The sequence below is a fragment of the Emys orbicularis genome, chromosome 12 (assembly GCF_028017835.1).
Source record: "Emys orbicularis isolate rEmyOrb1 chromosome 12, rEmyOrb1.hap1, whole genome shotgun sequence".
In the NCBI taxonomy this organism is placed as follows: domain Eukaryota; kingdom Metazoa; phylum Chordata; order Testudines; family Emydidae; genus Emys; species Emys orbicularis.
In genome coordinates, this window is record NC_088694.1 from 34,541,737 (window position 1) to 34,568,340 (window position 26,604).

The 26,604-nt window shown below is 52.3% G+C and overlaps 2 protein-coding genes across 2 annotated transcripts in view; both read right to left on the reverse strand.

Moving 5' to 3' along the window:
* The window catches only part of LOC135886051 (cytosolic phospholipase A2 gamma-like), a 979,292-nt gene that overhangs the window by 95,576 nt on the left and 857,112 nt on the right, over nucleotides 1–26,604 (reverse strand).
* Nucleotides 25,349–26,308, reverse strand: LOC135885982 (olfactory receptor 5AP2-like). The gene has a single exon (XM_065413877.1). It carries the CDS (start codon nucleotides 26,306–26,308, stop codon nucleotides 25,349–25,351), a length of 960 nt encoding a protein of 319 aa, XP_065269949.1.

The following is a 26,604-nucleotide window of genomic DNA, read 5'->3' on the forward strand; positions in this document are numbered from 1 at the left end:
CATTTTGTTAGTGCCTGACTATTGTGTAATTTATTAAATGACTGTTTATTTGAGCTAGGGCCAGCAGGGCACTGTCAGTAGTTGCATTGGGTGCCCTGGTAAATTTTTTATGAAGGCTGAATCTGGTCTTTTGATTGGGAGTGGCCTTCAAAGGGCATTTGGCCATACTGGATTTGTGAAGCTGCACACAGCTCTTTTATAATCAGTTCAAATATGCCAGATTGTGACACAAAATCCTTAAGCAAAAGCTTTACAACAGCCCCCGCATGACATATTTTACCAATGCAAAAACTGCTGCAAAACCTCCACCCAATATCCTGCATTTTCCCTTTTTACTAGAAAATACATTACTAAACTAACACATACTTACAATTATAACATTTAAACATTTGAATAAAATTAATTCAAATATCTAGAAAAAGTTTTTAAAGAGGGAAAAGTGCTGCCTGCCCAATCATCACGTCGCTGGCAGTAGTGCTGGGCCACAGAGGAAAAGTTTTACTTAACTGCAGCAATCAACGGTGCACAGTCATCCGGTGATGCACGCGAGCAAATAGGGCCAGAGCACCTGAGGCGCAGCTATCCAGGGAGCGCCAAAGGTGATCAGTGTATAAGGTGTACCCAGCAACACTTCAAGATTTCTATTTGTGGCTTTTTAGTTGATATTAGCCTTTACTTGCTATTTGTTACCAAAACAGATGTAAAATTTTCGATTTTCCTGGCTTTGACTATTTTGCTGCAGCCACAACTTTGGTCTTTATTTAAAACAATTTAAACTTTTTAAAGCATTAAGTTACTTTAAGGATTAAATGCCAAATACCAAAATTAAACAACACTAGTTTACTTTGTTTGGCAAAAGTATTTTCCTGGTTTTATAACCCCAAAACAACATTTATTAATTTTAAACTTATAAAACAAAAATTATACACACCAGGAGTGTTTCTTAACAAATTTAACTAACCTTTTTATAGTTAAATGATTTTACCTATATAACCTTTTGCCTGGATTATTCACAGACACTCCCAAAGGAATGGCTGCAAAGAAACCAAGAATTTCTTTTTTAACATTTATTCATAGTTTTACCGCTTATGCCATTATTCAAGCAATTACTATTATAAAAGAAAGAAAGCAAGAAGCCAACTCTGCACTTACTTAATTTCCACCAGCAACTACAGAGTTAACCCTCCTACTCTCCCTCCCTTAACTTCCTTAAACTGTGGTTGCCTGCCCGTTTGGGCCTAATCCTTCTTTTCATGGGCACAGGCATTGTTTTACTATCAATTTAGCAAGGAGGGTGGGCTTTTGCTAACCCTCCTTGTAGGAGAGGATTAATTATTTAACAAAGCAATTACTATTATACACAAAGAGTGGTGAAACAACACAACAACACTAAAACACTGCTATAAGCCTTGGTCTCCTTTCCAGGCGAAAGCAATTTTCCTAGCCTCTATTGCTCGGGGTGAGGCCAATCCCCCCAACATTCATGCCACTGGGGAGGATTTATAAGGGAGGTCCTCGCATGCACCCTGTCCGGCAATGAGTTACCAATCCGCCTCTGAGAGGAACGGGGTAGGATGCCCGATTGCCCCAGGTTTTGGCAAACTATTTCCAGGGGCTCCCCTTCAAACACAGCAAGGGGAGGGAGCTCACTCCATACCTGAGTCCATGCTCCAGTGGAAGATCTGGGGAAGGGTTTTGGTCGTAGGCCAGCCACACAGAAGGTCAGGAAAGGCTTGGTTCTCACACACCCCTCCCCCAGTAGAGAGCACCGGCCCGCCTTCAAGAGAACGGGATGGGTACCCTACTACCTAGGAGTTCGTGGGCGGCTTCCCGGGGCCTCCCCGCTCTCCGAGCAAGGAGGGACGCAATCGTCACTTAATGGGCAGAAAAGGATGGGTACCTACTACTCACACAAAGCGGGGGTCTCCGCTATTCTCGGTCCCTTACCCCGCCCGTAGCAAGTCCCGGGACCACCTTACGACCCACAATGACACCGCGTCTACACCTAATCGAGGATCTTTGCTATAACAGTCCTACCCAGGCACACAGCCTACAGCTGGTGGTGAGGGCTGCCAATCCTCGGGCCGCAGGTCTCACCAGTCCACACGGCCTATTGCCGGTGGGAGCCACTCTGGCCCCTTCGGCTGCTCCGGGACTTCCTGGATTACGCCCTACCTCCTGTAGAGTCCAGGGAGTGGATTCCTCCCCCCCTCACTATGGGGTCCACCTGGATTCTGCCCTACCTCCTGTAGGGTCCAGGGGATTATGCCCCTCCTCACTAAGGGGTCCACCTGCTTCCTGTAGGTCCAGGGGATTACGCCCCTACTCACTATGGGGTCCACTTTCCCGGGGTTCCTCAGCAGCCGGTCCTTCACTCCCCCCTGGGGGAACCACCTCCCAGAGGGCGAGAGCCACAAAGCTGACTAAGACAAAGTAGAAAGCTTAAAAAGGCAAAGCATAGGAGTTTGGCGTACTCCTTGTTCTTATCGAGACCAGAAACCTCAATCTACACTCTCTCATGCTGTCCGTGCACAGCCTCCCCCTTAATAGGATAGTGAGCTATGCCCAGACATAGGGAGGAGGCATTAAATGTCTCCTCCTCAGTTGTTTACCTCTAATCCTTGGGCCACTCAGTTCTGGAGTCAGTGATGGTTTCCTTTATGGCCCGGAGAGATCATCCAGCCTATTCAGCATCTGTTCCTGCCTGAATAATCTCCTGTCATCCGAAACTTATTTTTATTCTGGGCTGGCACTCTAAAAGTGTTTAACTGCCAGACGGATGTCCCAGTAATTTCACCGAGGCTGTTCCAAGGAAACCGTTGGGTTTAAGACCCTTACATACACCCAACACAAATCAGACAGTTCCCGACGCCCCCCCTTAGCTTATGGCCTAAGTAAACAATGAAAGAGATAGCACAACATGATGCAAGACATTAAAAAGACAAGTTACAAAACGGACACACACAAAACGAACAGGCGTCAGGCAAATGAGTCTAACCTCAAAAGGTTCGGATCACAGCGCGCCCTTACCTGAACCCAGAGCCTATGGGCAGCTCCTCACCGAAGCCCAAATAGACACAAGGGTCTCTTACCTGGCGCCTGGGATTGGTGTGGAAGCGGTCCACGGTCCTCCGGTCCGGTGGGACATCGAGTGATCCCGGACGAGCCCCCAAATTGTCGTGATCAAAGACCCCCACGCAGTGATTTTAGTTCAAAGACTCAAGCCTGAGGCCAGTTTATTGACATACATACCAGTGCACTGGGGTGCAGTCCGAAGACTGACACCCCGAGGACCATTCGCAGGGGGGGGTTTATTTCGTCAAACCACAAGCAAAGTACAAACAATACGTCATGAGTTAAGAAATTAGGGTTGGGGTTAGTCCCTCCCCCAAACCGCGAGTTAAGAAAGTAGGGTCGGAGTCAGTCCCCCCCCGGTACCTTCCTCATTAATTTTCCGAGAAGTGGGTGTTTATTTGGGTAGAGGGGCGCTTGGTGGTTTTCCCCAGGGGTGGTACTTGGCACCAGTTTGGGTACATTTCTCAAGACACATGTTATTTTCCGGGGTCTTTTGGTTAAAGATTAAAGGGGGGGGGGTTCCATGGGACGCCTAAAGAGGATCTATGATTGGCCATTTTTGCAGATAGCTGAAATCACGGAGTGGGTCACAGATCACCCAAAGGTGATTAGTCAGTTTGCATTTAGCTAAAGTTACCTATTGCTTCACACAAGCGGTTATTATATTTCATCAGCCATGAACGTATTTCATTAGTGCTGCTGCTGGGGCTTTTTATTTTTTCCCTCCTTGCCCCCGCCTCCTCTGGTCATGACCCTTGACCGAGTTTGGCAGAAAACTGTGTTGTTCAGTCTTGCTCAGGCTTAGGCCTGCACCGCCCTGTGCAAGGGCAGTCAGCATAACAGATCTCTGTTGGGGGGTTTATTTCGGGGCCTTCAGATTCACAGCTCTGGCTATTAAAAAGAAGGCCCCCCTGTTCTATTTCCCCACAGGAGTAAAAGACAATTGGACGCGGTGGAGCAGATAGGGCCCTGGACTGGGACTCTGGATAGTTGGTTTCCTGCCACGAACACACTGAATGATTCCAACCCTCTGGTATTCACAAATCCAGCTTGGCTGATGGCAAACCCTGCAGGCACCCAAGTAAATGGGCCTCGGGTGCCACTGGCCGTGCCCTGTGGAGCCCCACATCAGGCATCCGGATATCAAAGCCCTAGAGTGACGCACAAACCTGGGGAAGTTGCACATTCCTCTGCCTGATTCTCCTCCAGGGCCCCATCCAGCAGGTCAGGTGGCCAGAGGCTTAGAAAAATCCCAATCGGTCCCTAAGTATCTGGAAACAACTAGGTCTAAATTGTTGCTGAAAATGGGCAAATAAGATGCATGTGCTGGTGTCCTGTGTTCTGGGGCACCTGTCAGAGGGTTTCCTTGGGCTTTTCTCTTCCTTTGAATGAAGCCTGGGGATGAAATACACTCTATGAAAAGGAAGTTAATTATTCAATTTTCTAACGTTGAAGTTCTATGCTGACATTGCAGCCCTGTATTTTTAGAATGCAGGCATCTGATTTTTCAGGGGTTTGTGTGTATATCTAGAAGTGTCTCACCCTACATGGAATAAATGTCCAGTGTTCCAGCTGAGCAATGGGGTCACAGGTTTTCAGAGGTCTCCCCATCTCCACTGTGACTGTGTAAGAGCATGATACGAAGACAGTGAAGCTCAGGGAAACATGACATGGGACTACATTAGGCTTTGGTTCAGGCCCTACTACAGCCCATGTTATATCTATTTTAAACCAAGGAAATTGACCATTTAGAATGGTCCAATCATGAGTTTCCTGCAAGCTTTCCTCAGGGCCTCCTGGACCTCTTTGTTTCTCAGGCTGTAGATGAGGGGATTGACCAGGGGAGTCAGGACAGTGTAGGTGAAGTCGCTCAGGATGTCGGTGGTTGGGAACATATAGACAATCAGCAGAGTTGCATAATAAATGCTCACCACAACGAGGTGGGAGGAGCAGGTGGAAAAGGCCTTTTGCCTCCCTGTGGTGAACAGATTCTCAGGATGGTGGCGATGATTCAGATGTAGGACATCAAGGTAAGTAGGAATGGGTCCAGTGAGAAAAGCAAGGTGAGTGTGAAAGTCACCATTTCCATGAGGTGAGGGTCATTGCAGGAGAGTTTTACAAGGGGGATGAGATCACAAAAGAAATGGTCAATACCATTGGGGCCGCAGAATGTTAACTGAGACATTGAGAACATATTTATGCTATTACCTAGGAAGCCACCTATCCAAGAGCCACCTGCGAGCTGCAGGTAAGCCCTGTCACACATACAGGCTGCATAAGTGCATTGTATTGCATATGGCTAAATATCGATCATAAGACATCACCAACAGGAGAAGGCATTCTGTACCAAGCAGAGAGCCAAAGAAATAAACTTGTGTGAGACATTGTATGAAATGGTGTTGTCCCCAGTCAGGAGACCAGCCAGCACCTTGGGCAGGATGGTGGAGGTGTAGCAGGTCTCCAAGCAGGAGAAGTTCCCCAGGAAGAAGTACATGGGGGTGTGATGGTGACGATAAGCCCCAACTAGTGCCATGATGAAGATATTCCCGGTCAGAGTTGCGATGTAGATCACTAGGAACAGCAGGAAGAGAAGAATCTGCAGTTCTGGGAGGTTCCCGAATCCCAGGAGGATGAATTCTGTGATGGATGTTTGGTTTCCCTGCTCTGGGTTTGCCATGGGGTGCATCTATGGGAAACAAATGAACTCTGTGACATAAATGAAGAACATTCATTCCAATTTTCCTTTTAAAAATGTATTTATCTATTTTTAATTTTATTTCTAGGATATTTTTATTTTACGTTACATTGCATATTATTGTTATTAAAATTTATTTCTATTTATTTTTATATTATTTTGTCTCATAAAGCTCTATACAGTAATTATTTTCCTAAACAAAACTGTGTAGAAATTGATCTGTTCCCCTGGAACATTTTGATCTCTATCATCGAAACATTTTTTTCATCAAAAATGCCAATAAGAAGTTTCTATCAGCTCTACATTTTCGTCTTTATCTTTGGTTAAAAGTAAGATTGATCCTCTCTCTCTCTCTCTAGTCTGCCATTAATGTCTCTCTCCCCATTACTGATTGTTATAGAGAGAGGGTGGGTGATGTCAAGGCTGATTCCCCACTCTGGAACTTCGAGTGCAGAAGGTGAGGACCCGCAAGGACTCTAAAAATTAATACTGGCAACTCCAGGCTTGTATTAAACGCCCAAGATTACAGCTTCTTTCTGACCTTGGATTGGTAGATGCTGCCACCATGCAAGTGCAGAACCCCTTTGAGAGCCCAGGAAGGTGCACTTGGGAAATCCTTCCTGTGGGGTACCCTCAAGCCCTTTCACTGCCCCTTCGGGGAAGAGCTGAGAAAGAGAGAGAGAGAAAAAAATCAGCTCTTGCCACCAGCTAATTGAAAAACATGTGCACAGACCTCTTAAGACACAGAAATCCAATCCTGTTCTTCAAAAAGGTACATTTTATTACAAAAAAGAAAAAGGAAATACATCTGGGAACTCAGACTATTGCTAGATTTTAAAAGAGCAACTACAAGGATTAAGCACCAAGAATACCTTTCTTGAGGTCCAGCTTAAAGGTTACAAGCAACACAAAAGCACCTGGGATTAGCACAGAGGAATCCATAAGCCATAAAGAAATACAAGGGATAAACCTAATTACATCTTCCTAGACATTATCCTGATCTACTTACATATCTGGGGTTTCACATGAGTAGTTTCTAGGTATGATACTGATGATTTTTCATACCTGGCCCAAGCAGCATAGCTGCTGCCCTATCCGCCTCTCCCTGGGAGAACAACAACAGACAGACAAAGGGGGAGTGTTTTCTCAATTTTAAAAAGTTCTAGCCTTCCCATTGGCTCTTTTGGCCAGGTGCCCACTCACTTCCTTTTACCTATGCATAGCAGTGAGACTTTTTAACCCTTTACAGGTAAAGCAAGTAAAAAACAGCTACTAGGAGGGATTTTATAGCTAACTGGCTGGCTGGGTGGGTGTCCATCCATAAAAGGGAGCTAACCAACCCCACTTCATTTATCACAGGTGAGGTCATATCTTTTCCCAGACCGATTTACTAATATCTATTAACTGCTCAGTAAGGCCCTGATCCTGCACAGAGTGATCCACAAGGTTAATTTTGCACCCCGGGAATAATTCTGTCCATCAAAGACTTCTCCCCTGACATCTCAGATAAAAGTTCTACTGAATTCAAGGATGGCCCCTTTGATTTCAATGGGATTTGGAGCGAATGCCTTGAGCTTTCATTAAACATACTGCTTGGCTGGATTCAATTTCCATCGACAGACATTGGTATAGGTTGATATCAGCTAAAGCAACAACAGAAACTATCAGGAAGAGTGGGCATTAGTGCAGCCTCTCCCTGCGCCTTGCACCTGCAGGGATGGTGTCACTGGCTCCACAGCCATGCAGGGAGCCCTGTGCACCCAGCTGTCACGGGAGTTAATGAGTGGGGCTGGGAAAGCAGAGTTGCAGAAGGCTCCCTGCATGGCCGCATGGCTGGCAACACCCATCCTTGCAGGTGGAAGGTGTGAGGAAGGCTGCAGTCCTGGCAGGCCTGGGCTGTGAGGAGGAGGGTGAGTCCCTGGCTGTAGGGGAGGCCACCCCGCTGCTGAATGGTTTCTGTCCATTGACAGAGCATCTCTGCTCCGCTGGGCCAGAGCAGCCGCCTTCCCTGCCCCTTGTGCCCTGGTGTCTTGGATCCCTGACTGGTTGGGAGCCCCCCACTCCCTGCTGGCAGTGCTGCCCTCGCCCTGTCCTGCACCTTAACCCCCATTGAGCTTCCTGCGACTGTAAAAATTAATACTTAAAAATTGGGGGGGAAATCTTAAAGATAAAATAATGCCAATATTAACTGTCTAAGGGGAGAAACAAAACTGATTTCTACCAAGTCTACTTATAGCCAGTGTCTGTCCCCGAGCACCGAAGCCAACCACGCCCCTGCTTTCCCCACGGCAGTTCACTCAGTGCCCCATGAGGGAGGAGCTGCCATGGAGGGCACAATCCTTTAGGGGTCAGGAGTGGAGGTTAGAGAGGAATGAAGGCTACTCCCCTGTTTGAAGCTCTGGCCTTGGACTTGGCAGATGTTGGTTCAGTTCCCTGCTTCTTCACCAGCTATTTGTGTGACTTTCAAGAAAGATTTCCAAATGCTGGTAGGTACCTAACAACGCACACGGGTGCCTGAGTAGGGGCCGAATCTAACACCATTGATTTCCAATCCCACTGGAGGGTCTGTGTCTTGAGGTGCCAAGAAACCTCCACAAATCTGCCCCTCTGTGTGCCACGTCCCATCTGTAAAGCAGGGGTAATTGCATCGCACAGGGGTGCTGGGAGGATAGATAAATTCAAGGCAGTGAGGTGCCAAGATACCAGGGTCTTTCCTTTTTCCAAATTCCCTAATTTTGCTTTGGGTTGGGAGTTTAAGAGAGACCAGTGCCCAGTTGCCCTTGGATTCCAGTGGAATTAGTTACCGAACACACCAACATTGCTTCAAACTCCTGAAGATTCATGGATCAGGGAAGAAAGGATTGATTTACCTGTAAGGTGGTTCTGTCAGCAGCTGTAGTCTCAGGCTACGTCTTCACTACGGGGGGGGTGGTGTCGATTTAAGATACGCAAATTCAGCTACGCGAATAGCATAGCTGAATTTGACGTATCGCAGCCGACTTACCCCGCTGTAGGGACGGTGGCAAAATCGACCTCTGTGGCTTCCCGTCAATGGCGCTTACTCCCACCTTCACTGGTGGAGTAAGAGCGTCGATTCGGGGATCGATTGCAAAGGAATGATAGTTAACTAATTACTTACGACCAAGCAGATAACAGCCAGATGGGAGAACATATACATAATGACTTCGAGCCGGCTACACGACACATGCTCGGGCTGGATTCGGGAGCGGGAGGGTCAAGCCCAAGTTGATCAGACCTGGACTGGTAGTGACGTAAATTCGTTTTGGGACACCTCTAATTGCTATACAGGAGCGACTAAAACGGTTTTTGTGTGGTAACACTATGGATAAGTTTCCTGTGATAAGCACTATGCCCTAATAAGGTCATGCAGTCTATTGGGCCTCTTTCCTGGCTTCGGGTCCGCTGCGGGATTGCAAGGTGGCCTGGACAAACGAATGGGGGGGGGGGTGTAGATTGTATTAACAAGACCCAGGCCAGTTGGGTACAACAAAGTAGTCCTGTTGGTATCTAGGAAGTGGGCGGGCGAATCCCGCTCACTGTGAAAGGACCTCCCCCCAGCCTAAGGGGAGGATCCACAGGTCCATGATACCAAATAAATACGGGGGGACAACTAATGAAAAAAACAGGAACGGGGTCATAGGGCTAAATGGAGGGAACCTGATGGGGACACTGAGCAGACAATCCCGGACAGCGCCCACTGCTCCTCGAAGGTGTCAAGGGAGCCAGCAGATGCCGCCCAGAGGAACTCTGCCCAGATGCATGAACAGATGGAGGAGCGGAAATAGGCCCCACAGTCGCAGGAAATCCCATCGGCCAACCTCCTCTCCCTGGTTTTGTGGATGGCTAGTTTGGCCAGGGCTAAGAGGAGGCTGATAAGGAGATCCCGCGACTTTGTGGGGCCACAGATGGGGAGTGCATAGATAAACAGGTGAGGGGAAAAGTGCAACCAAAAATGGGATAATATATCTAAGAGGAGCCAGAATAGGGGCTGAAACCTGGCACACTCTAGATAAATGTGCGCCAGGGTTTCCTTCATGCCGCGAAAGGGGCAGGTGTTTGGGATAGGGGTAAACCGCACCAAGTACACGCCCGTGCTCACGGCCCCGTGAAGGAGCCGCCAACTGATATCCCCGGCGGGCCTTGGAACCAGGGTGGAGTATAGGCTGGCCCACCGGGGCTTCTCACCCTTGAGAGGTGGCAGGACGTCCCACCACTTTGTGTCGGGGTGGGACGCGAGGGTGAGGAAGTGAAGGGTGTGGAGCACGAGCGTGTGCAGATGCTTCTTTGCCGCGGTCTGGAACAGAACCGGCTGCAGATTGTGCAGCCAGCTCACAGTGAAAGGGCAGGGGGGTCAGTTGGGTCCACGGGGCAGGGGCCTGATGACAAGGTCCACTGGGCCTGGGGTGGAGGGTGGGCAGGGCATGCCCTCTCGCAAGACCCGGTCGAGGTAGGCCCGAGCAGCCGGCGGTAAAGTGGCATTCACCTCCTGAAGTACGCACTGGGGTGTGCGAGGTCTGGAGAGCCCCATGCGCTGAGCGAGTGTCAGGGGATCCAGCCAGTCTCCCCAGTCATAGTCCAGGAGGTCTCTGACTCTAGTGACTTCACCCAAGACCAACCTCTGGTGCACTGCGGGGGACTCCGCCACCTGCACATGAAGCTGGGGGTTGTGTAGCAGGGGCTCCGCGAGATCAGCCCCCACGGTGGCGGCCACGGACCTGGTCGTTGAAAACAGCTTCCAGGTCCAGAGGAGGTCTTGGTAGAAGACCGGCAGCCCGGAGAGGTCTCGCTGAAGACCTCTCGGATGGAGATAAAGGAACTGCCAGTTGTATCGGAGCCCTCGGAAGCGGCGCAGGAAGGCGTGCCCCATTACTCTCCTAGCCGGACTACCTGCACCATACAGGAGCCTCTGCAGGGCCTGGAGGCAGGTGGAGGACTCCTGCAGAGACCAAGTGCATTCCTGGCCAAAAGAACTCCAGAATCGCCGTCCGGAGGTTGGGCAGGAAACCCGGGGCTGGGACCAGGGTGTTGAGCTGCTACCAGAGCATGGACAGGACTAGTTGATTGATCACCAGTGCTCTCCGTCGAAGAGAGAGGCACCGGAGTAGGTCTGTCCATTTCTGGAGCTGCTCTGTCACCCTGCCCTCTAAGCCTTGCCAGTTCTCTGGCGGAGACTGATGCGCGGCAGAAAGGTAAACGCCGAGATAGAGCAGCGGAGCCGTGCTCCACCGGATGGCCTGAAGCGCGGGTGGGAGGGAGCTTACCTGCCACCCGTCCCCGACCACCAGGCCAGAGCTCTTGACCCAGTTGACCTGGGCGGAGGAGGCTGCCGAGTAGATGGCCTGGCAAGCCTACACCCGCGCCAAGTCGCCTGGGTCCTGGACCACGAGGAGCACATCGTCGGCATATGCCGACAGGACCAGCCGCAGTGCCAGCTCTCGGAGCACCAACCCTGTCAGCCTCCAACGGAAGAGACAGAGGAAGGGCTCGATTGCCAGAGCGTACAGCTGACCTGAGAGGGGACACCCCTGCCATACTCCTTGCCCGAAGTTGACCGGCTCGGTCAGGGTCCAGTTGAGCCTGACCAGACACTCTGCGGAAGCATACAGCACCTGGAGAAAACCCATAAACTGGGGTCCGAAGCCGAATGCTCGCAGAGTGCTCAGGAGATACCCGTGGTCCACCCTGTCAAACGCCTTCTACTGATCGAGGGACAAGAGGGCGAACGACAGACCATCCCTACACCCTAGTTCCAGGAGGTCCCAGACCAGATACAGGTTATCAAATATTGTGCAGCCCGGGACGGTGTAGGTCTGGTCTGGGTGGACCACGTCTGCCAGCACGGACCCTAGCCGCATCAAGATGGCCTTCGCCACGATTTTGTAGTCCGTGCTGAGGAGCGAGACGGGACGCCAATTCCGTAAGTCACGGAGGTCCCCCTTCTTCAGCAATAAGGTGAGCACGGCTCGCCTGCACGAAAGAGGGAGGACCCCGCTCTGCAAAGACTCGGCCCAGACAGTGACTAGGTCTGGGCCAAAGATGTCCCAGAACATGTGGTAGAACTCCACAGTCAGCCCGTCCATTCCCGGAGATTTATTGGTGGGCATGCGATGGAGGGCTTCCGAGAACTCGGCCAGAGTGAGAGTCAGCTCTAGCCAGTCAGGGTCGCCCGCGCTGACCATCGGGAGTCCGTCCCAGAGCACTCTGCAAGCGTTAGCATTGGTCGGATCCGGGGAGAAAAGATTTGCATAGAAGGCCCTGGCCCTCCCGCACATCTCCACCGGATCCGTGAGGGGGGTGCCGTCCTCCGCCAGGAGGCAGGTGACGTGCTTCTTGGCCCCCCTCTTTTTCTCCAGGGCATAGAAGAAGTGGGAGCTGCGATCCATCTCCCGAAGGAGGCGGATGCGGGATCGAACAAAGGCGCCCCCGGCTCGATGGTCTCTGAGGACCCGGAGCTCCTCCCACTTCTCCCGGCATGCTCTGCAGAGGGATGGATCCTCGGGGCTGGAGGCCAGATACCTCTCCAGCTCTAAGACCTCCCGTTCCAACTGCTCTATCGCCGCATCCCTCCGTTGGCTGGCGCCCCGTGTGTAGTCGCGTCAGAAGAGATGGGCGCGTACCTTCCCTAGATCCCACCACCGCTGCGCTGAGGGAAAGGCATGCCTCTGCCCTCGCCAGGCCAGCCAGAACTCCTGGAAGGACGTTACGAAGCCCGCATCCTCCAGCAACCTGTTATTAAAGTGCCAATAGGCCAGCCCCGGGCTCTCCACGCAGAGAGAGGCCATCATGGTGGCAAGGTGGTGATCTGAAAAAGGTGCCGGCCGAATGCTGGAGGAGTGGGCCCGTGAAAGGTGGAAATGTGACAAATAGATGCGGTCCAGCTGTGAGTGGCACGACCGATGGGCCTCCACCCGGACGAAGGTGAATGTCGAGACGTCATCCGGGTGGTGGTCGCGCCAGACGTCCAACAGGGAGTGATGTTCGACGATCTCCCGGAGGACATCCACGGCACCCGGGCACTGCTCGGTCCCCGAGCAGTCCCATTCCTCAAGGGTGGTGTTAAAGTCCCTGCCCAGGACCAGGCACTCGTGAGGATCCAAGGAACTGAGGAAGGCGGACACCTGCAGATAAAAATGCAACCTCTCTGGGCCCGATGTCGGGGCTTAAACGTTAATGAGATTGACCACAAGCCCCTCCATGCGGACCTGGAGGTGCAGCAGGTGGCCCGGCACAACCTCGGTGACCCCCAGCACCTCGGGCCGTAGGTCAGGGGAGAACAGGGTCGCCACTCCAGCCGTATGAACTGGGAGGTGACTAAAGTAGACCCTGTCTCCCCACTCCAGCCGCCAGCTAGCTTCGGCGGCTGGATCCGTATGGGTCTCCTGCAGGAAAACCACAGAGTACCCCCCCTCCTGAAGGAAGGAGAGCACCTGGTTCCTGCGGAGACCCATCCTACAGCCCCAGGTATTCAATGTTGCAAAGATGATCGGTGCCATGAGGAGGGCTGGGGGGGATCCTCTCCAGCTGAGATGCCCACGGCCTCCGTCGGGCCACGCAGCAAACCGTGACCTACCCTGTAGGTGAGTATGGAGTCACGGAAGAGGAGGACCCGCTGGTAGGCCACGGTGGCCTGCTTCCCGGTCCTCTTACCCTCCCCCATGAGGGCCCTTGCGGCCCGGAGGATCTGATGGAAATCCCCCCATCACTGGAGTGCAAGCTGTACCTTGTTACGGGAGCCACGGACGTCCTCAAGGAACTCCCGCAGCTCTTCTCTCAGCGTATGGGGGGGCGGGGTTACCGATCTATGACTTTCCCCCAGTGGGGCCTCTGTCACAGCCTTGTGCCCCATTGAGACAGGTAAGCAGGGGGCAGACCCTCGATGTGGCGTCTGATGGGCTGACGCCATGCGGCCTGCCCCGCTCCCCGGTTCAACAGGGGGCGGCGGAGGGAAAACAGCAGCCCTGGTGGGTCGGGACAGGGAAATACAAAGGCCGCTCCCTGGGTGTCATCCTCTGGGATATGGAAGGAGTCAGCCCCAGGGGCGGCAAAGGCATCACAGGAGGTGGAAGGGATAAGGACGGGGTTGGCATCAGGGACAGGGCTGGGGACAGGAGTAGGGTCAGGGCAGGGATCAGGAACAGAATTGGGGAGGGGGACAGAGGCAGGATCCCGAGCCCTAGTAGATGGGCCGCTGGATGGTGGCCCCTCTCAGTCCAGCTCAGGAATCTGGGGGGTGGGAAGGGGACCCTCAATGATGCCGGGCTCAGCCACTATGACTGGTGTGGCAGCCACTGCATCTGGAGATGGACGGTCTGTAGTGGGGTCCCCGCCCGGGAAGGAGGTCGGTTGCCCCACACCTAAGAGGGACACCCCATGGGACTCAGGTCCTGGCAGCGTGGCACCGGCCGTTTCCTCAGTAGGCTCGGTGGCCGTCAGCAGGGTGCCACCTGCGGCCGGGCAGATAGAAGAATCCAGAGGCAGGAGCAGAAGCAGCAGTTAGGGGAAGGAAACACAGGGAAAGGGGAACCGGGGTGAGGTCGCTTAGATCGAGGCCTGCTGGCAGAGGGTTGTCCTCCCCCTGGGTGACCGGGGTCAGACCCAGGGCCTCGATCTCCTCATAAATGGAGGGGAGATCACCTTCCACCACCCCAGGGCTCTCCCCGCCAGCACCCGAAGCGACACTCGCCTTGGTGCTCGCAGGGGCTTCAGATGGTAAGGGGGTGAGAGGGGCTCCATCGGAGGCTGCCACAGGAAGGGACTCTGGAGGAGGAGCGATGTTACCTTCCAGTGCTGCCACATTGTCCCCAGCCGGCACCATTGAATGGGAGTTGTCAGGGGACAAAGTGGAAGGCTCAGCATCGGTGCCCCCCTTCCTGCTCTTCTGGGGGAGTGTCTGAATCCGAAGGATGGAACGGAGCCCTAGCCTTCCGCTTGCCCCGCTTCCCCTGCACTAAAGACCAGCCCTCCATGACATCATCTGGGGGCTGGCTAACAGGGGTCGGGTTGGGGAGCAAGGGCGATGGTTCAGGGACTCGGGGAGGCAATGGTGGGGCAGCATGTAGGAGGGAGGATTCCCCCTGGGGTGGGACCTCTCCCATGACCGGTGGTATCTCTGCTGCACCCTCCTCCACAGGCCCTGCCAGATCGCAGACAGCAGAGGAGGGGCTCTCCCGCTCGTCTGGGTGCGCTGGGGGGAGTACCCCTTGGGCTCGAGCAGGAGCAGTGGTGGACCGGGAAGGAGGAGGGGCAGCTCCGGGCACCGGGCAGCCAAAGGCGCCGGCGATGACAGGGCCAGCGCCTGGCCGGGGCTCAGGGGTCCCGGACGCTCCTCCGTGCCGGACCAAGGGGCAGTCCCTCCGGACGTGCCCCATCGCCCGGCAGAGGTAGCACCGGGCCTCCCCCATGGAGTAATGCACCCAGTAATGGGCTCCCTGGTAGGGGACCAGAAAGGACCCCTCGAGCGCCTCTTCACGTGCCTCTGGCGGCAGTTGAAGCTGCACTTGCCAGCGGAACGAGAGGATGTGATGGAGGGTGGGGTCTTTGCAGCCCAACGGAAGAGGGCTGATGACAGAGATAGGTCGCCCCAGGGTAGAAAGGGCAGGCAGCAGGGCGGCATTGGATAGGAAGGGAGGGATGGAGGTCAGGATTAAGCGGACCCCTAGGTCTTCCAACGGCTCCAGGGGGACGAACACCCCCCCCACCACCAGGCCTGTCTCTACCGCCTCCTGGGCAGCGGCCTCCGATGCTAGAAAGAAGACTACCCTTCTGTACATTTTGGAGGCCGCTACGATGGCCGTGGGCCCCACTACCCTCGCCAACGCCCGCATGTAGGTCTCCACATGGGGTGAGGCGGGCACCATGAGGCAACGGATGCCATGCTTTCTGGTTAAGGTGGGGAAGGGGCCGCGGCCGCTATAGATGGTAGTGGAGGCGGTGGTCGGAGGAGTAGCGGCAGGCAGGGGGGCCGCCGCCACCACCTGGGCATATGCCCTGGGAGGGGCACCCACAGAGCTTGTGGAGGGAGCAGCAGGGAGGGATGCCGCGGCCGGTAGCGGGGCTGCGGCAGCGGGGGTAGCCCCTGCCATGGAGGGCCCAGTTTTTTTAGCGGGGCCCTTACCCTTCTTTCTTCCCTGACCTTTCCCGCCGGCTGGGGGGCTCCCCCCAAATTGGAAGGGGCGAGGGATGTGGCAGCAGCGGAGGTCTTCCCGGTACTCGCCGCTGCCGGTGCCCCTGCAGGGGGGCGGGGGCGGTAGCAGGTGGGTCGGCAGCAGTGGCTGAGGTAGAGGCTTGGGGAATGGACGCGGGGGCAGGTGGAGGATGGGCGGTAGGATCATCATGAGGGGTCTCCCCCGCCATGTCCCCCGCCATAATGAGAGCAGGGAGGGGGACAAACAGTGAGGGGAGGGGAGGGAGAGGAGGCAACCACTTCTCCCCACTAGGCTGCAGGCAGGGGAGGAGGGCGCCAGAAGGGGAGGGCTAAATGTGTTTTGGGGAGCTATCAAGGACTTGGGGGGGGGTGTCAGTCACCGACTCAGAGTGGAATTCCGGCTCCTCTAGCTACACTAGGGGATTGGGGGTGATAACAGCATAAGGGAGTGCAGTGAACAAGGGTAAACTCAAACAGGGGAGGGGTACAAGCGCATGGAAGGGGGCATGGGCGCACGAGGGGAGGGGCTAATCAGGGCTGGGGGGACTACAGGGTAGGGGGAACAAGAATCGAGTTGGGAATGGGGCGGAGGGACCAAGGGGCTAGCTTCAGGGCTGCGGCAGGACAATCAGGGCTGAGCGGGGCAGACAAACAAACTGAAGCTGAGGCTGGGGATGGGGATGGGCAAAGGCTGTAGGGGCAAATGGGGTAGGCAGCAAGGGATAAGTTGGGGGCCTGTTGCAAAGGAGAGGGGGTCAGTCCAAGGGGGGTAGGGGTATGTGTGCCCACGAGCGCTTGTACACAAAGTCAGTGTTTGGCTGGCTGGCTGCTGCTGCAGGCCCAAATGGTGGAAGTGGGTGTGGCAAGCCAGGCGAGCAGCTCAGTCCCAGAGGCAGGAGGACAAGGCAGATGGAAAACAGCCAGTGGGGGTGGTGGAGGGGGCAAATGATGGTGGTGGTGGGGGCGAAGGGGGACACAGACCGGGGGCAGGCTCCACGCCACACCCCCGCTGTCCCCAAAAACACAGTCCAGACCCCCACCACAAGAGCACAGTTTGAAAAATACTCAGTCCAGAAATGCCCCCTCCACAGTGGTCTTCAAAGCCTCCATATGTTCCCTCAGCAACGGGTGGTCCTCTCCTTCTCCTCCTCAGGGTTCCAGCAGCTCCCCAGCAGCGAACACAGCAGCTCCAGGTGGTGGTGGTCTGGTGGCCAGGCAGGAGGGACCCAGCTCAGATGGTGGTGTCCTCAGCAAAAAAAGGCTGGAGCTGGGGTCCCTCACTCCCTTCCTCTGGGGAGCAAGCCAGCAGCCCCCCCGTCCCCAAGGGGCCGTAGTTGGAATGACAGCAGCAACTGAGGGGGGGGGGTCCCACTAGCCAGCCAGCAAGCAGGTAACAGAGAAAGGTGGTTGGTGGAGGTGTCTAGCCCAGCCAGGGGAGCAGCTGAAGCAGCAGCAGCAAGGGCCCGGTGCCCAGCAGGAGCAGCAGCAGCCCTCTCCCTCCTTCCCTCTACAGCAGAGGAGTCAAAGGGAGATCTACTGGCCACTGGATTAGCAGTTTTCTGTTCCCTGACTGACCAGAGCCAAAGAGTCAGGTGAGTCCATTAAGATAATGTGAACACCTGACTCTAGTTAAGGCCCTTTTGACACTATAAAAGGGCTCACTCCAGTCAAGCTGGGGAGAGCCAGGGAGCAGAAGTGCAGCTGAAAGGCTGGTTAATGAAGACACCCTCAAACCATTGGTAAGGAAGGCCTAAGGTAAGGGTGAAGAAGGGAGAAGCAGGAGAGCTGTGGGGAAGTGGCCCAGGGAAATGTAGCAACTCTGGCAGTGAAAGGTTGGCTGCCAACAGCTGCTACCATTAGAGTCCCTGGGCTGGAACCAGGAGTAGAGGGCGGGCCCGGGTTCCCCCAACCTGTCACTACAGAAACACCTCCTGGGAAGGGTAGACAGGCCCCTGTCAGGACAGGAGGCTAAACTGTTCTGAAATAAGCGCTAGAGACAACAGAGACTGTGGGAGTTCTCTCACCAACCTACTTGCTGGCCTATGATGAAAAGGGCTCAGTAACCCTGGCCCTAGAGAGAGAAGGGCTACGTGGAGGGTTGTAGTGAGCTTCTGAGGCTAGCATAAACCGTCTAGAAGCGCGGGATCCACGGGAGCAAGGTCAGAGCTCTGACACAATACAGAGAACATGAAAAGATGGGTTGCTTTATGTAATCTTGTTACAGAACCAGGGCTGGATTAACTCTCCTTTGGGCTTGGGGCTATTAGATTTTGTGGGGCCCCTGTATACAAGTCTTTTTCCTAATTTAAAACAAAATTATCACAATTATGGCATCGAGGCTATTAACGCTATATTAATCTTGCATATTAATTAACAGAAAGCCGTTCTGTGGTTACATTTCAGTCTTAAAATATGTAGAATATAGTTAAGTTAATTCAAAATAGCCTACTTCTTGCCTTGGAACAGCTGTTATATTAGTTTATTTCTGGGAGGGATTTTGGGTGCAGGATGGATCTAGGCTGGGGCAGAGTGTTGGGGTGCAGGAGAGGGTGAGGGGTGCAGACTCTTAGAGGGAGTTGGGTGCAGGAGGGGATTCTGTCCTGGGGCAGTTCCCGGCCAATAGGAGCTGCCCGGACGGTGCTGGGGGCTGGGGCAGCTCATGAAACCTCCTCCCTCCACCCACCAGGGACTGCAGAGATGTCAGCAGCAGTCCGCTTCTGGGAGCGGTGTGGGACCAAGGCATGCAGGCAGCCTGCCTGAGCCCTGCTGCGTTGGTGGACTTTTAGCGCCCTGTTCAGGAAGGATGGGGACAAATTGGAAAAAGTCCAGAGAAGAGCAACAAAAATGATTAAAGGTCTAGAAAACAGATCCTATGATGGAAGATTGAAAAAATTGGGTTTGTTTAGTCTGGAAAAGAGAAGACTGAGAGGAGACATGATAACAGTTTTCAAGTACATAAAAGATTGTTTAAAGAAGGAGGGTGAAAAGTTATTCTCTTTAACCTCTTAGGATAGGATAAGAAACAATGGGCTTAAATTGCAGTGAGGGTGGTTTAGGTTGGACATTAGGAAATACTTCCTAACAGATAGTGTGGTTAAGCACTGGAATAAATTGCTTTGCAAGATTGTTGAATCTCCGTCACTGGAGATTTTGAGAACCGGTCAGACAAACACCTGTCAGGAATGATCCCATAATGACGTAGTCCTGCCTTGAGTGCAGGGTACTGGACTAGATGACCAGCTCAGGTCCCTTTCAGTCCTACTTTTCTATGATTCTGTTAATGGAAAAGACATTTCCCTTGGATTATCAGAGTTTGTTTCAAAGCCAAGAACATATGGATGTATTTTCACAGGGACTCACACGAGGTTCCCACCCAGATTTTGCACCAGGATATCTATTTTGGTTAGTGATGAGAATGTGTTATGGAAATAGTTATACTGCTACAGCCTCTAGTGTGCACAGAGTTTACCAATAAATTGCTTATTCCCCTTCCATGGGGGAATGAACTATCCCGACAGAAGCACCGTCACATCAGTATCATTGCATCTACTTGGTGTAGATGGGTGGACACCTCACGACGCCCCATGGAGGACTCAGGGCAGCCCAGAACACAGCCCCTCACCTCAGTTTCCCTCCTTTGTTCTCCGTATAAAGGAGGAATTTCCCTGGTCTCAGGGTTTTCTCTGCAGGAGCCTCTCTCACTCTCTGAAATCTCATTACAGCCTCCCTGGTTTCCCTCATTCCCTAGCCCTCCTTCTGCCCTTTATTGGAAATGGCCTGATTCCCCTCAGGTGGGGACCCTGCTCTAACCAGGGCTGGCTTGGCCCCTGGCTCTCCAGCACCTGGGCATGCAGCCCTGTCACAGGCAGGGATAAGCAGATATAGGTAAAGTGGTGCAACATTGATTTGTAGACAAGCCTTGCACATTTATTCCACGCACTGGGCATGAAGGGGACAGATAACAGGAGTTCTGACAACAGATGACAGAAAGAGAAGACTTAGGGTATGTCTACACTACGAGAGTAGTTCGATTTTACTTAAATCGAATATGTGGAATCGATGTTACAAACTCGAATGTGTGTGTCCACACTAAGGACAGTAATTCGACTTTGTGAGTCCACACTAACGGGGCAAGCGTCGACATTGGAAGCGGTGCACTGTGGGCAGCTATCCCACAGTTCCTGCAGTCCCCGCTGCCCATTGGAATTCTGGGTCGAGCCCCCAATGCCTTCTGGGGAAAAAAATGTGTCGAGGGTGCTTTTGGGTAACTGTCGTCATCCAACCGTCACTCCCACCCTCCCTCCCTGAAAGCGCCGGCGGGAAATCAGTTCGCGCACTTTTCTGGTCAGTGACAGCGCGGACGCCACAGCACTGCGAGCATGGAGCCCGCTGCGACCATCTCTGCAGTTATGGCCGTTGTCAACACCTCGCACCTTATCATCCACCTTTCCCAGAGGCAGATGCTGAGAAATCGGGCGAGGAGGCTACGGCAGCGCGGTGAGGACCTGAAGTCTGAGAGTGGCACAGACCTGTCACAAAGCATGGGACCCCGCGCCGAGAACATCATGGTGGCAATGGGTCATGTTGATGTTGTGGAATGGCAATTCTGGGTCCGGGAAACAAGCATGGACTGGTGGGACCATCCTGCAGGTCTGGGATGAATCACAGTGGCTGCGAAACTTTCGCATGCGGAAGGGGACTTTCATGGAACTTTGTGAGTTGCTGTCCCTTGCCCTGAAGCGCAATGACACCCGGATGCGAACAGCCCTGAGTGTCCAGAAGCGAGTTGGCATAGCCCTCTGGAAGCTTGCAATGCTGGACAGCTACCGGTCAGTCGCGAACCACTTTGGCATGGGCAAATCTACAGTGGGAGTTGTTGTCATGCAAGTAGCCAACGCAATCGTTGAGCTACTGCTCTCAAAGGTAGTGACCCTAGGAAACACGCAGGTCATCATAGATGGCTTCGCCGCGATGGGATTCCCAAACTGCGGTGGGGCTATAGATGGAACTCACATCCCTATCCTGGGACCGGACCACCAGGCCAGCCAGTACATTAACCGAAAGGGCTACTTTTCAATGGTGCTGCAAGCACTGGTGGACCATAGGGGACGTTTTACAAACATCAACGTCAGATGGCCGGGCAAGGTTCATGACGCTCGTGTTTTCAGGAACTCTGGTCTGTTTAGACGGCTGCAGGAAGGTATTTATTTCCTGGACCACAAAATAACTCTTGGGGATGTGGAGATGCCTATAGTCATCCTCGGGGACCCAGCCTACCCGCTAATGCCCTGGCTCATGAAGCCCTATACTGGCGCCCTGGACACTGAAAAAGAACTCTTCAACTACCAGCTGAGCAAGTGCAGAATGAGCAAGTTTTCACGGACTCTGCCACCCCTCCTTCTTGGGACTTTGGGTGAGGGGGGTATGGGACTTTGTGGCAGGGGAGGGCGGTTAGAGAGACTGCAGCGGGGCTCTGTCCTCCTGCCTCCGGTCCTGCAGAACATCCACAAGGCGCCAGAGCGTGTCTGTTTGCTCCCTCATTAGTCCAAGCAGAGTTTGAGTCGCCTGCTGGTCTTCCTGCCGCCACCTCTCCTCCCGTTCCATGTGTGATCGGTGCATTTGGGACAAGTTCTCCCTCCACTGGGTCTGCTGGGCTGCCTGGGCTTGGGAGCTGCCCATAAGTTCCGAGAACATGTCCTCCCATGTCCTCTTCTTCCTACACCTAATCTGCTCTAGCCTCTGGGAGTGTGATGCCAGGCTAGGTCGGGAGACAGTCGCAGCTGTGGGATGGGAAAAAGGGAGTGAATTCCTCAAAGATAAATTTAGTTGTGAACAAAGAACATAGTCTTTCTCTGTGAACAAGACCATGCACAGCACCTATCACATGCGCACTCAGGACAAGGTCGAATTTTCGGCCTTCACATTCAGTGCCTGGGGTCTTGCAGTGCAGATCAGAGAAGCGGGGCAGGACACCGGAATTTGTGTAGCAGGCCGACATGGTAAGCCGTAGACTTGTGGCTGCTTAAAAGTTTAATAATAGCACTGGCCTCCTTTCATGTTCAAAGCAATGCCAGTCCCTGCTGCCAGCAATCCGGCAAGCATGAACTCTGCCCCTGTCCCACCCCCTCGTGGCTGTTCCAGGGAAAGATCCCTGTATGCTGCCCCTCTCCCGCCTCCACCGCGTGGCTGTAAACCGCCGGTTACAGTTCTGTAAAGGAACAGGCAAGCAGTCCCAATACTAACATTCCCCTACCTAATTCAAAGCAGGTCACCATGAGCGACATCACTCTGATGAGGATTTCAGAGACGGAGAAAGAAAGGATGCTTCGGGAAAGCCTGCAAAGACCAGGGCCGTATGCCGCCATGCTCTGCAAGGCAATGATCCCGGAGTACTTGCTTGTCTCTTGGCATGGAAACGTTTCGTACCACGGAGGACCCAATAAGGCCGCTCTCCCCAGGAACCTGATGCAAAGGCTTTCCAATTACCTCCAGGAGAGGTTCGTGGAGATGTCCCAGGAGGATTTCTGCTCTATCCCCGGACATATAGACCGGATTTTACTGTAGCTGCTCTGGTAGGGACTAAACAGTAGAGCGCCTAGGGCAAAACAATCATGCTAAACCGGACATTGTTAGATTTTTTTTTCCAGTAGTTGCACTGCCAAGGACTGAAACGTGAAGCGTCTAGGGCAAACTACTCATGAAAAACCCATTGTTAATATTCCTGTTCTGTTAAAAATAAATGTTTACATGTTTAAAACACTTACTGACTGATCCTTCCCCTGATTCTGTGTCCGGGTTAACGGCTGGGGACGGTTGGTAGGGGATCTCTGTAAGGGTGATGAAGAGATCCTGGCTGTCGGGGAAATCAGCGTTGTAAGCGCTGTCGACTGCCTCGTCCTCCTCATCTCCTTCCTCATCTTCCCCGTCCGCTAACATGTCCGAGGAACCGGCCGTCGACAATATCCCATCCTCAGACTCCACGGTCAGTGGTGGGGTAGTGGTGGCGGCCGCACCTAGGGTGGAATGCTGTGCCTCGTAGAAACGGGATGTCTGGGGCTGGGATCCGGAGCGTCCGTTTGCCTCTTTGGTCTTCTGGTAGCCTTGTCTCAGCTCCTTGATTTTCACGCGGCACTGCGTTGCATCCTGGCTGTATCCTCTCTCTGCCATGGCTTTAGAGATCTTCTCGTAGATCTTTGCATTCCGTCTTTTCGATCGCAGCTCAGAAAGCATGGACTCATCGCCCCACACAGCGATCAGATCCAAGACTTCCCAATCAGTCCATGCTGGGGCCCTCTTTCTATTCTGAGATTGCATGGCCATCTCTGCTGGAGAGCTCTGCATCGTTGCCAGTGCTGCTGAGCTCGCCACAATGTCCAAACAGGAAATGAGATTCAAACTGCCCAGACAGGAAAAGGAATTCAAATTTTCCCAGGGCTTTTCCTGTGTGGCTGGTCAAAGCATCCGAGCTCGGACTGCTGTCCAGAGCGTCAACAGAGTGGTGCACTGTGGGATAGCTCCCGGAGCTATTACTGTCGATTTCCATCCACACCTAGCCTAATTCGACATGGCCATGTCGAATTCAGCGCTACTCCCCTCATTGGGGAGGAGTACAGAAGTCGAATTTAAGAGACCTCTATGTCGAACTAAATAGCTTCGTGGTGTGGACGGGTGCAGAGTTAATTCGATGTAACGGTGCTAAATTCGACATAAACTCCTAGTGTAGACCAGGCCTTAGTTTAGTTTTTTTTATTGCATGATGATTTTGGTGTAAGATCCACAATAATTACGGGCTCCTAGAAAACAGTAAAACAGGAGAAGGAACTGATGATGGAAAACATCCCCTGGGAGTGGAAGGATTTCTCAGGATACTGGTTTGTCTGTAAATGTACAGGCTGGGTTTTCCCTTTAGAAGCTGATGTTATGCACCCAAATCCTACAGGCAGTGAATGGGAGTTGGGCACCTCACACCCTTAGGTGCCATTGTCAATTACAACTGGACGTGGTGGAGCAGACAGGGTATTGGACTGGGACTCTGGCTCACGATCCCGCTGAGTTGATTGCCTGCCACTAGCTTGCTGAGTGACTCTGGGCAGGTAAGGTCACCTTGTTCTGCCTGACTTTCCCCAGCTACAATGTGAGGAAAAGGGTGTGGAGCTAGGGCTAGAATCACAGAGCTCCCACTTTAGGCACCCGAATCCCAGAATCCGGCCCCCCAGGATTACCAAACCTAGCAGGCACCCAAGTGTTAGCAGTAAATGGGTGTAGGTGCCTCTGGACATACCCTCTGCAGCCCCACACCAGGCATCTGGACGCCAAGGCTCCAGAACAATGCACAAACCTGGGGAAGGTGGGCGATCCCCTGCCTGATTTGCCTGCAAGGCCCAGAGGCTTTGGAAAATCCCACTGGGCCTTCAAGTATCTGGAAACAACTGGCCCTAAACCATTGCTGAAAAATGGGCAAATAAGGATAACTGTGCTGGCGTCCTGTGGGTTTCCTTTGGCTTTTTTCTACCTTTGGAAAGCAGCCTGGGGATGAAATACACACTAGGAAACAAACGTTAATTGTACAATCACCTAACACTGGAATTCCGGCGGACATTGCAAGCCCATGTTTTTATAACGTAGGCATCATACATTTGTGTGTGTTAGTGTATGTGTATCTAGAAGTCTCGTATCCTACAATGAATGTATACTCAGAATTCCGACTGAGTCCATTTCGCCTGCACCCTCTCACTGAGCACAATAGCCCGTCATTGTCTGAACTCTGAGCAGCCACGAGTTCAAGTCTCCCACCAGCCCAGTGATAACCACATGTGAAATCTTTTAAAGTCCCTAAAAAGACTGGGGTCCCCAGGTTTTGAGAGGTCTCTCCATCTCCCAGGGCGCTAGGAGCAGTGGTTCTCAACCAGGGGTACATATAGCCTGGGGGTACACAGAGGTCTTCCACCAACTCATCTAGAGATGTGCCTAATTTTACAACAAGCTGCATAAAAAGCACTATCAAAGTCTGTACAAACTAAAATTTCATAGAGACTTGTGTATACTGCTCTATAGACTATACACTGAAATGTAAGAACAATATTTATTTTCCAATTTATTTATTTCATAATTATATGGTAATAATGAGAAAGTCAGCAATTTTTCAGTAGCAGTACGCTGTGACAGTTTTGTATTTTTATGTCTGATTTTGTAAGCAAATAGTTTTTAAACGAGCTGAAACTTGGGGATAAGCAAGACAAATCAGACTCCTGAAAGGGGTACAGTAGTCTGGAAAGGTTGAGAGACACTGTGTAAGAGCAGGACACGAAGCCCAATGAAGCTCAGGGAAACACGACCTGGTACTACACCAGGCTTCGCTTCAGGCCCTACCCCAGCCCATGTTTTATCTATTTTAACCCAAGGAAATTAACTGCTTAGCGTAGTCCAAGCATGAATTTCCCGCAAGCTTTCCTCAGGGCCTCCTGGACCTCTTTGTTTCTCAGACTGTAGATGAGTGGATTGACCAGGGGAGTGAGGACAGCATAGATGACAGAGAGAACTTTCTTGAAGTCATTCAAGATGTCTGTGGTTGGGAACATGTAGACAATCAGCAGAGTTGCATAATAAATGCTCACCACAATGAGGTGGGAGGAGCAAGTGGAAAAGGCCTTTTGCCTCCCAGTAGTGGACGGGATTCTCAGGATGGTGGTGATAATGCTGATGTAGGACATCAAGGTAAGCAGGAATGGGACAAGAGAGAAAAGGAAGCTGAGTATGAAAGCCAACGTTTCCATCAGGTGAGGGTCATTGCAGGAGAGTTTTACAAGGGGGATGAGATCACAAAAAAAATGGTCAATGCCATTGGGGCCGCAGAATGTTAACTGTGATATCGACAATGTTGTTATACTATTACCTAGGAAGCCACCTATCCAAGAGCCACCTGCAAGCTGGAGGCAGGCCCTGCCACTCATACGGGCTGCATAGTGCAGTGGATTGCATATGGCTAAATACCGATCGTAAGACATCACTGACAGGAGAAGGCATTCTGTACCAAGAAGAGAACCAAATAAATAATATTGTGTGACACACCCACTGAATGAAATAGTCCTGTCCCCAGTCAGGGGACTGGCCAGCATCCTGGGCAGGATGGTGGAGGTGTAGCAGGTCTCCAAGCAGGACAAGTTCCCCAGGAAGAAGTACATGGGGGTGTGAAGGTGTCGATCAGCCACAACTAGTGCCATGATGAGGATGTTCCCGGTCACGGTCACGATGTAGATCACTAGGAACAGCAGGAAAAGAAGAATCTGCAGTTCTGGAAGGTCCCCGAATCCCAGGAGGATGAATTCTGTGATGGACGTTTGGTTTCCCTGCTCTGGGTTTGCCACGGGGTGCATCTATGGGAAACAAATGAACTTTGTGACATAAATGAAGAACATTCATTCCACTTTTCCTTTTTAAAAATGTATTTATCTATTTTTAATTTAATATTTAGCATATCTTTATTTTACATTACATTGCGTATTGTAGTTATTTACATTTATTTCTATTCATTTTTATATTTTATTTCATAAAGCTCTATACAATAATTCTTTTCCTAAACAAAACTGTGTAGAAATTGATCTGTTCCCCTGGAACATTTTGATCTCTATCAACAAAACATTTTTTTCATCAAAAATGCCAATCAGAATTT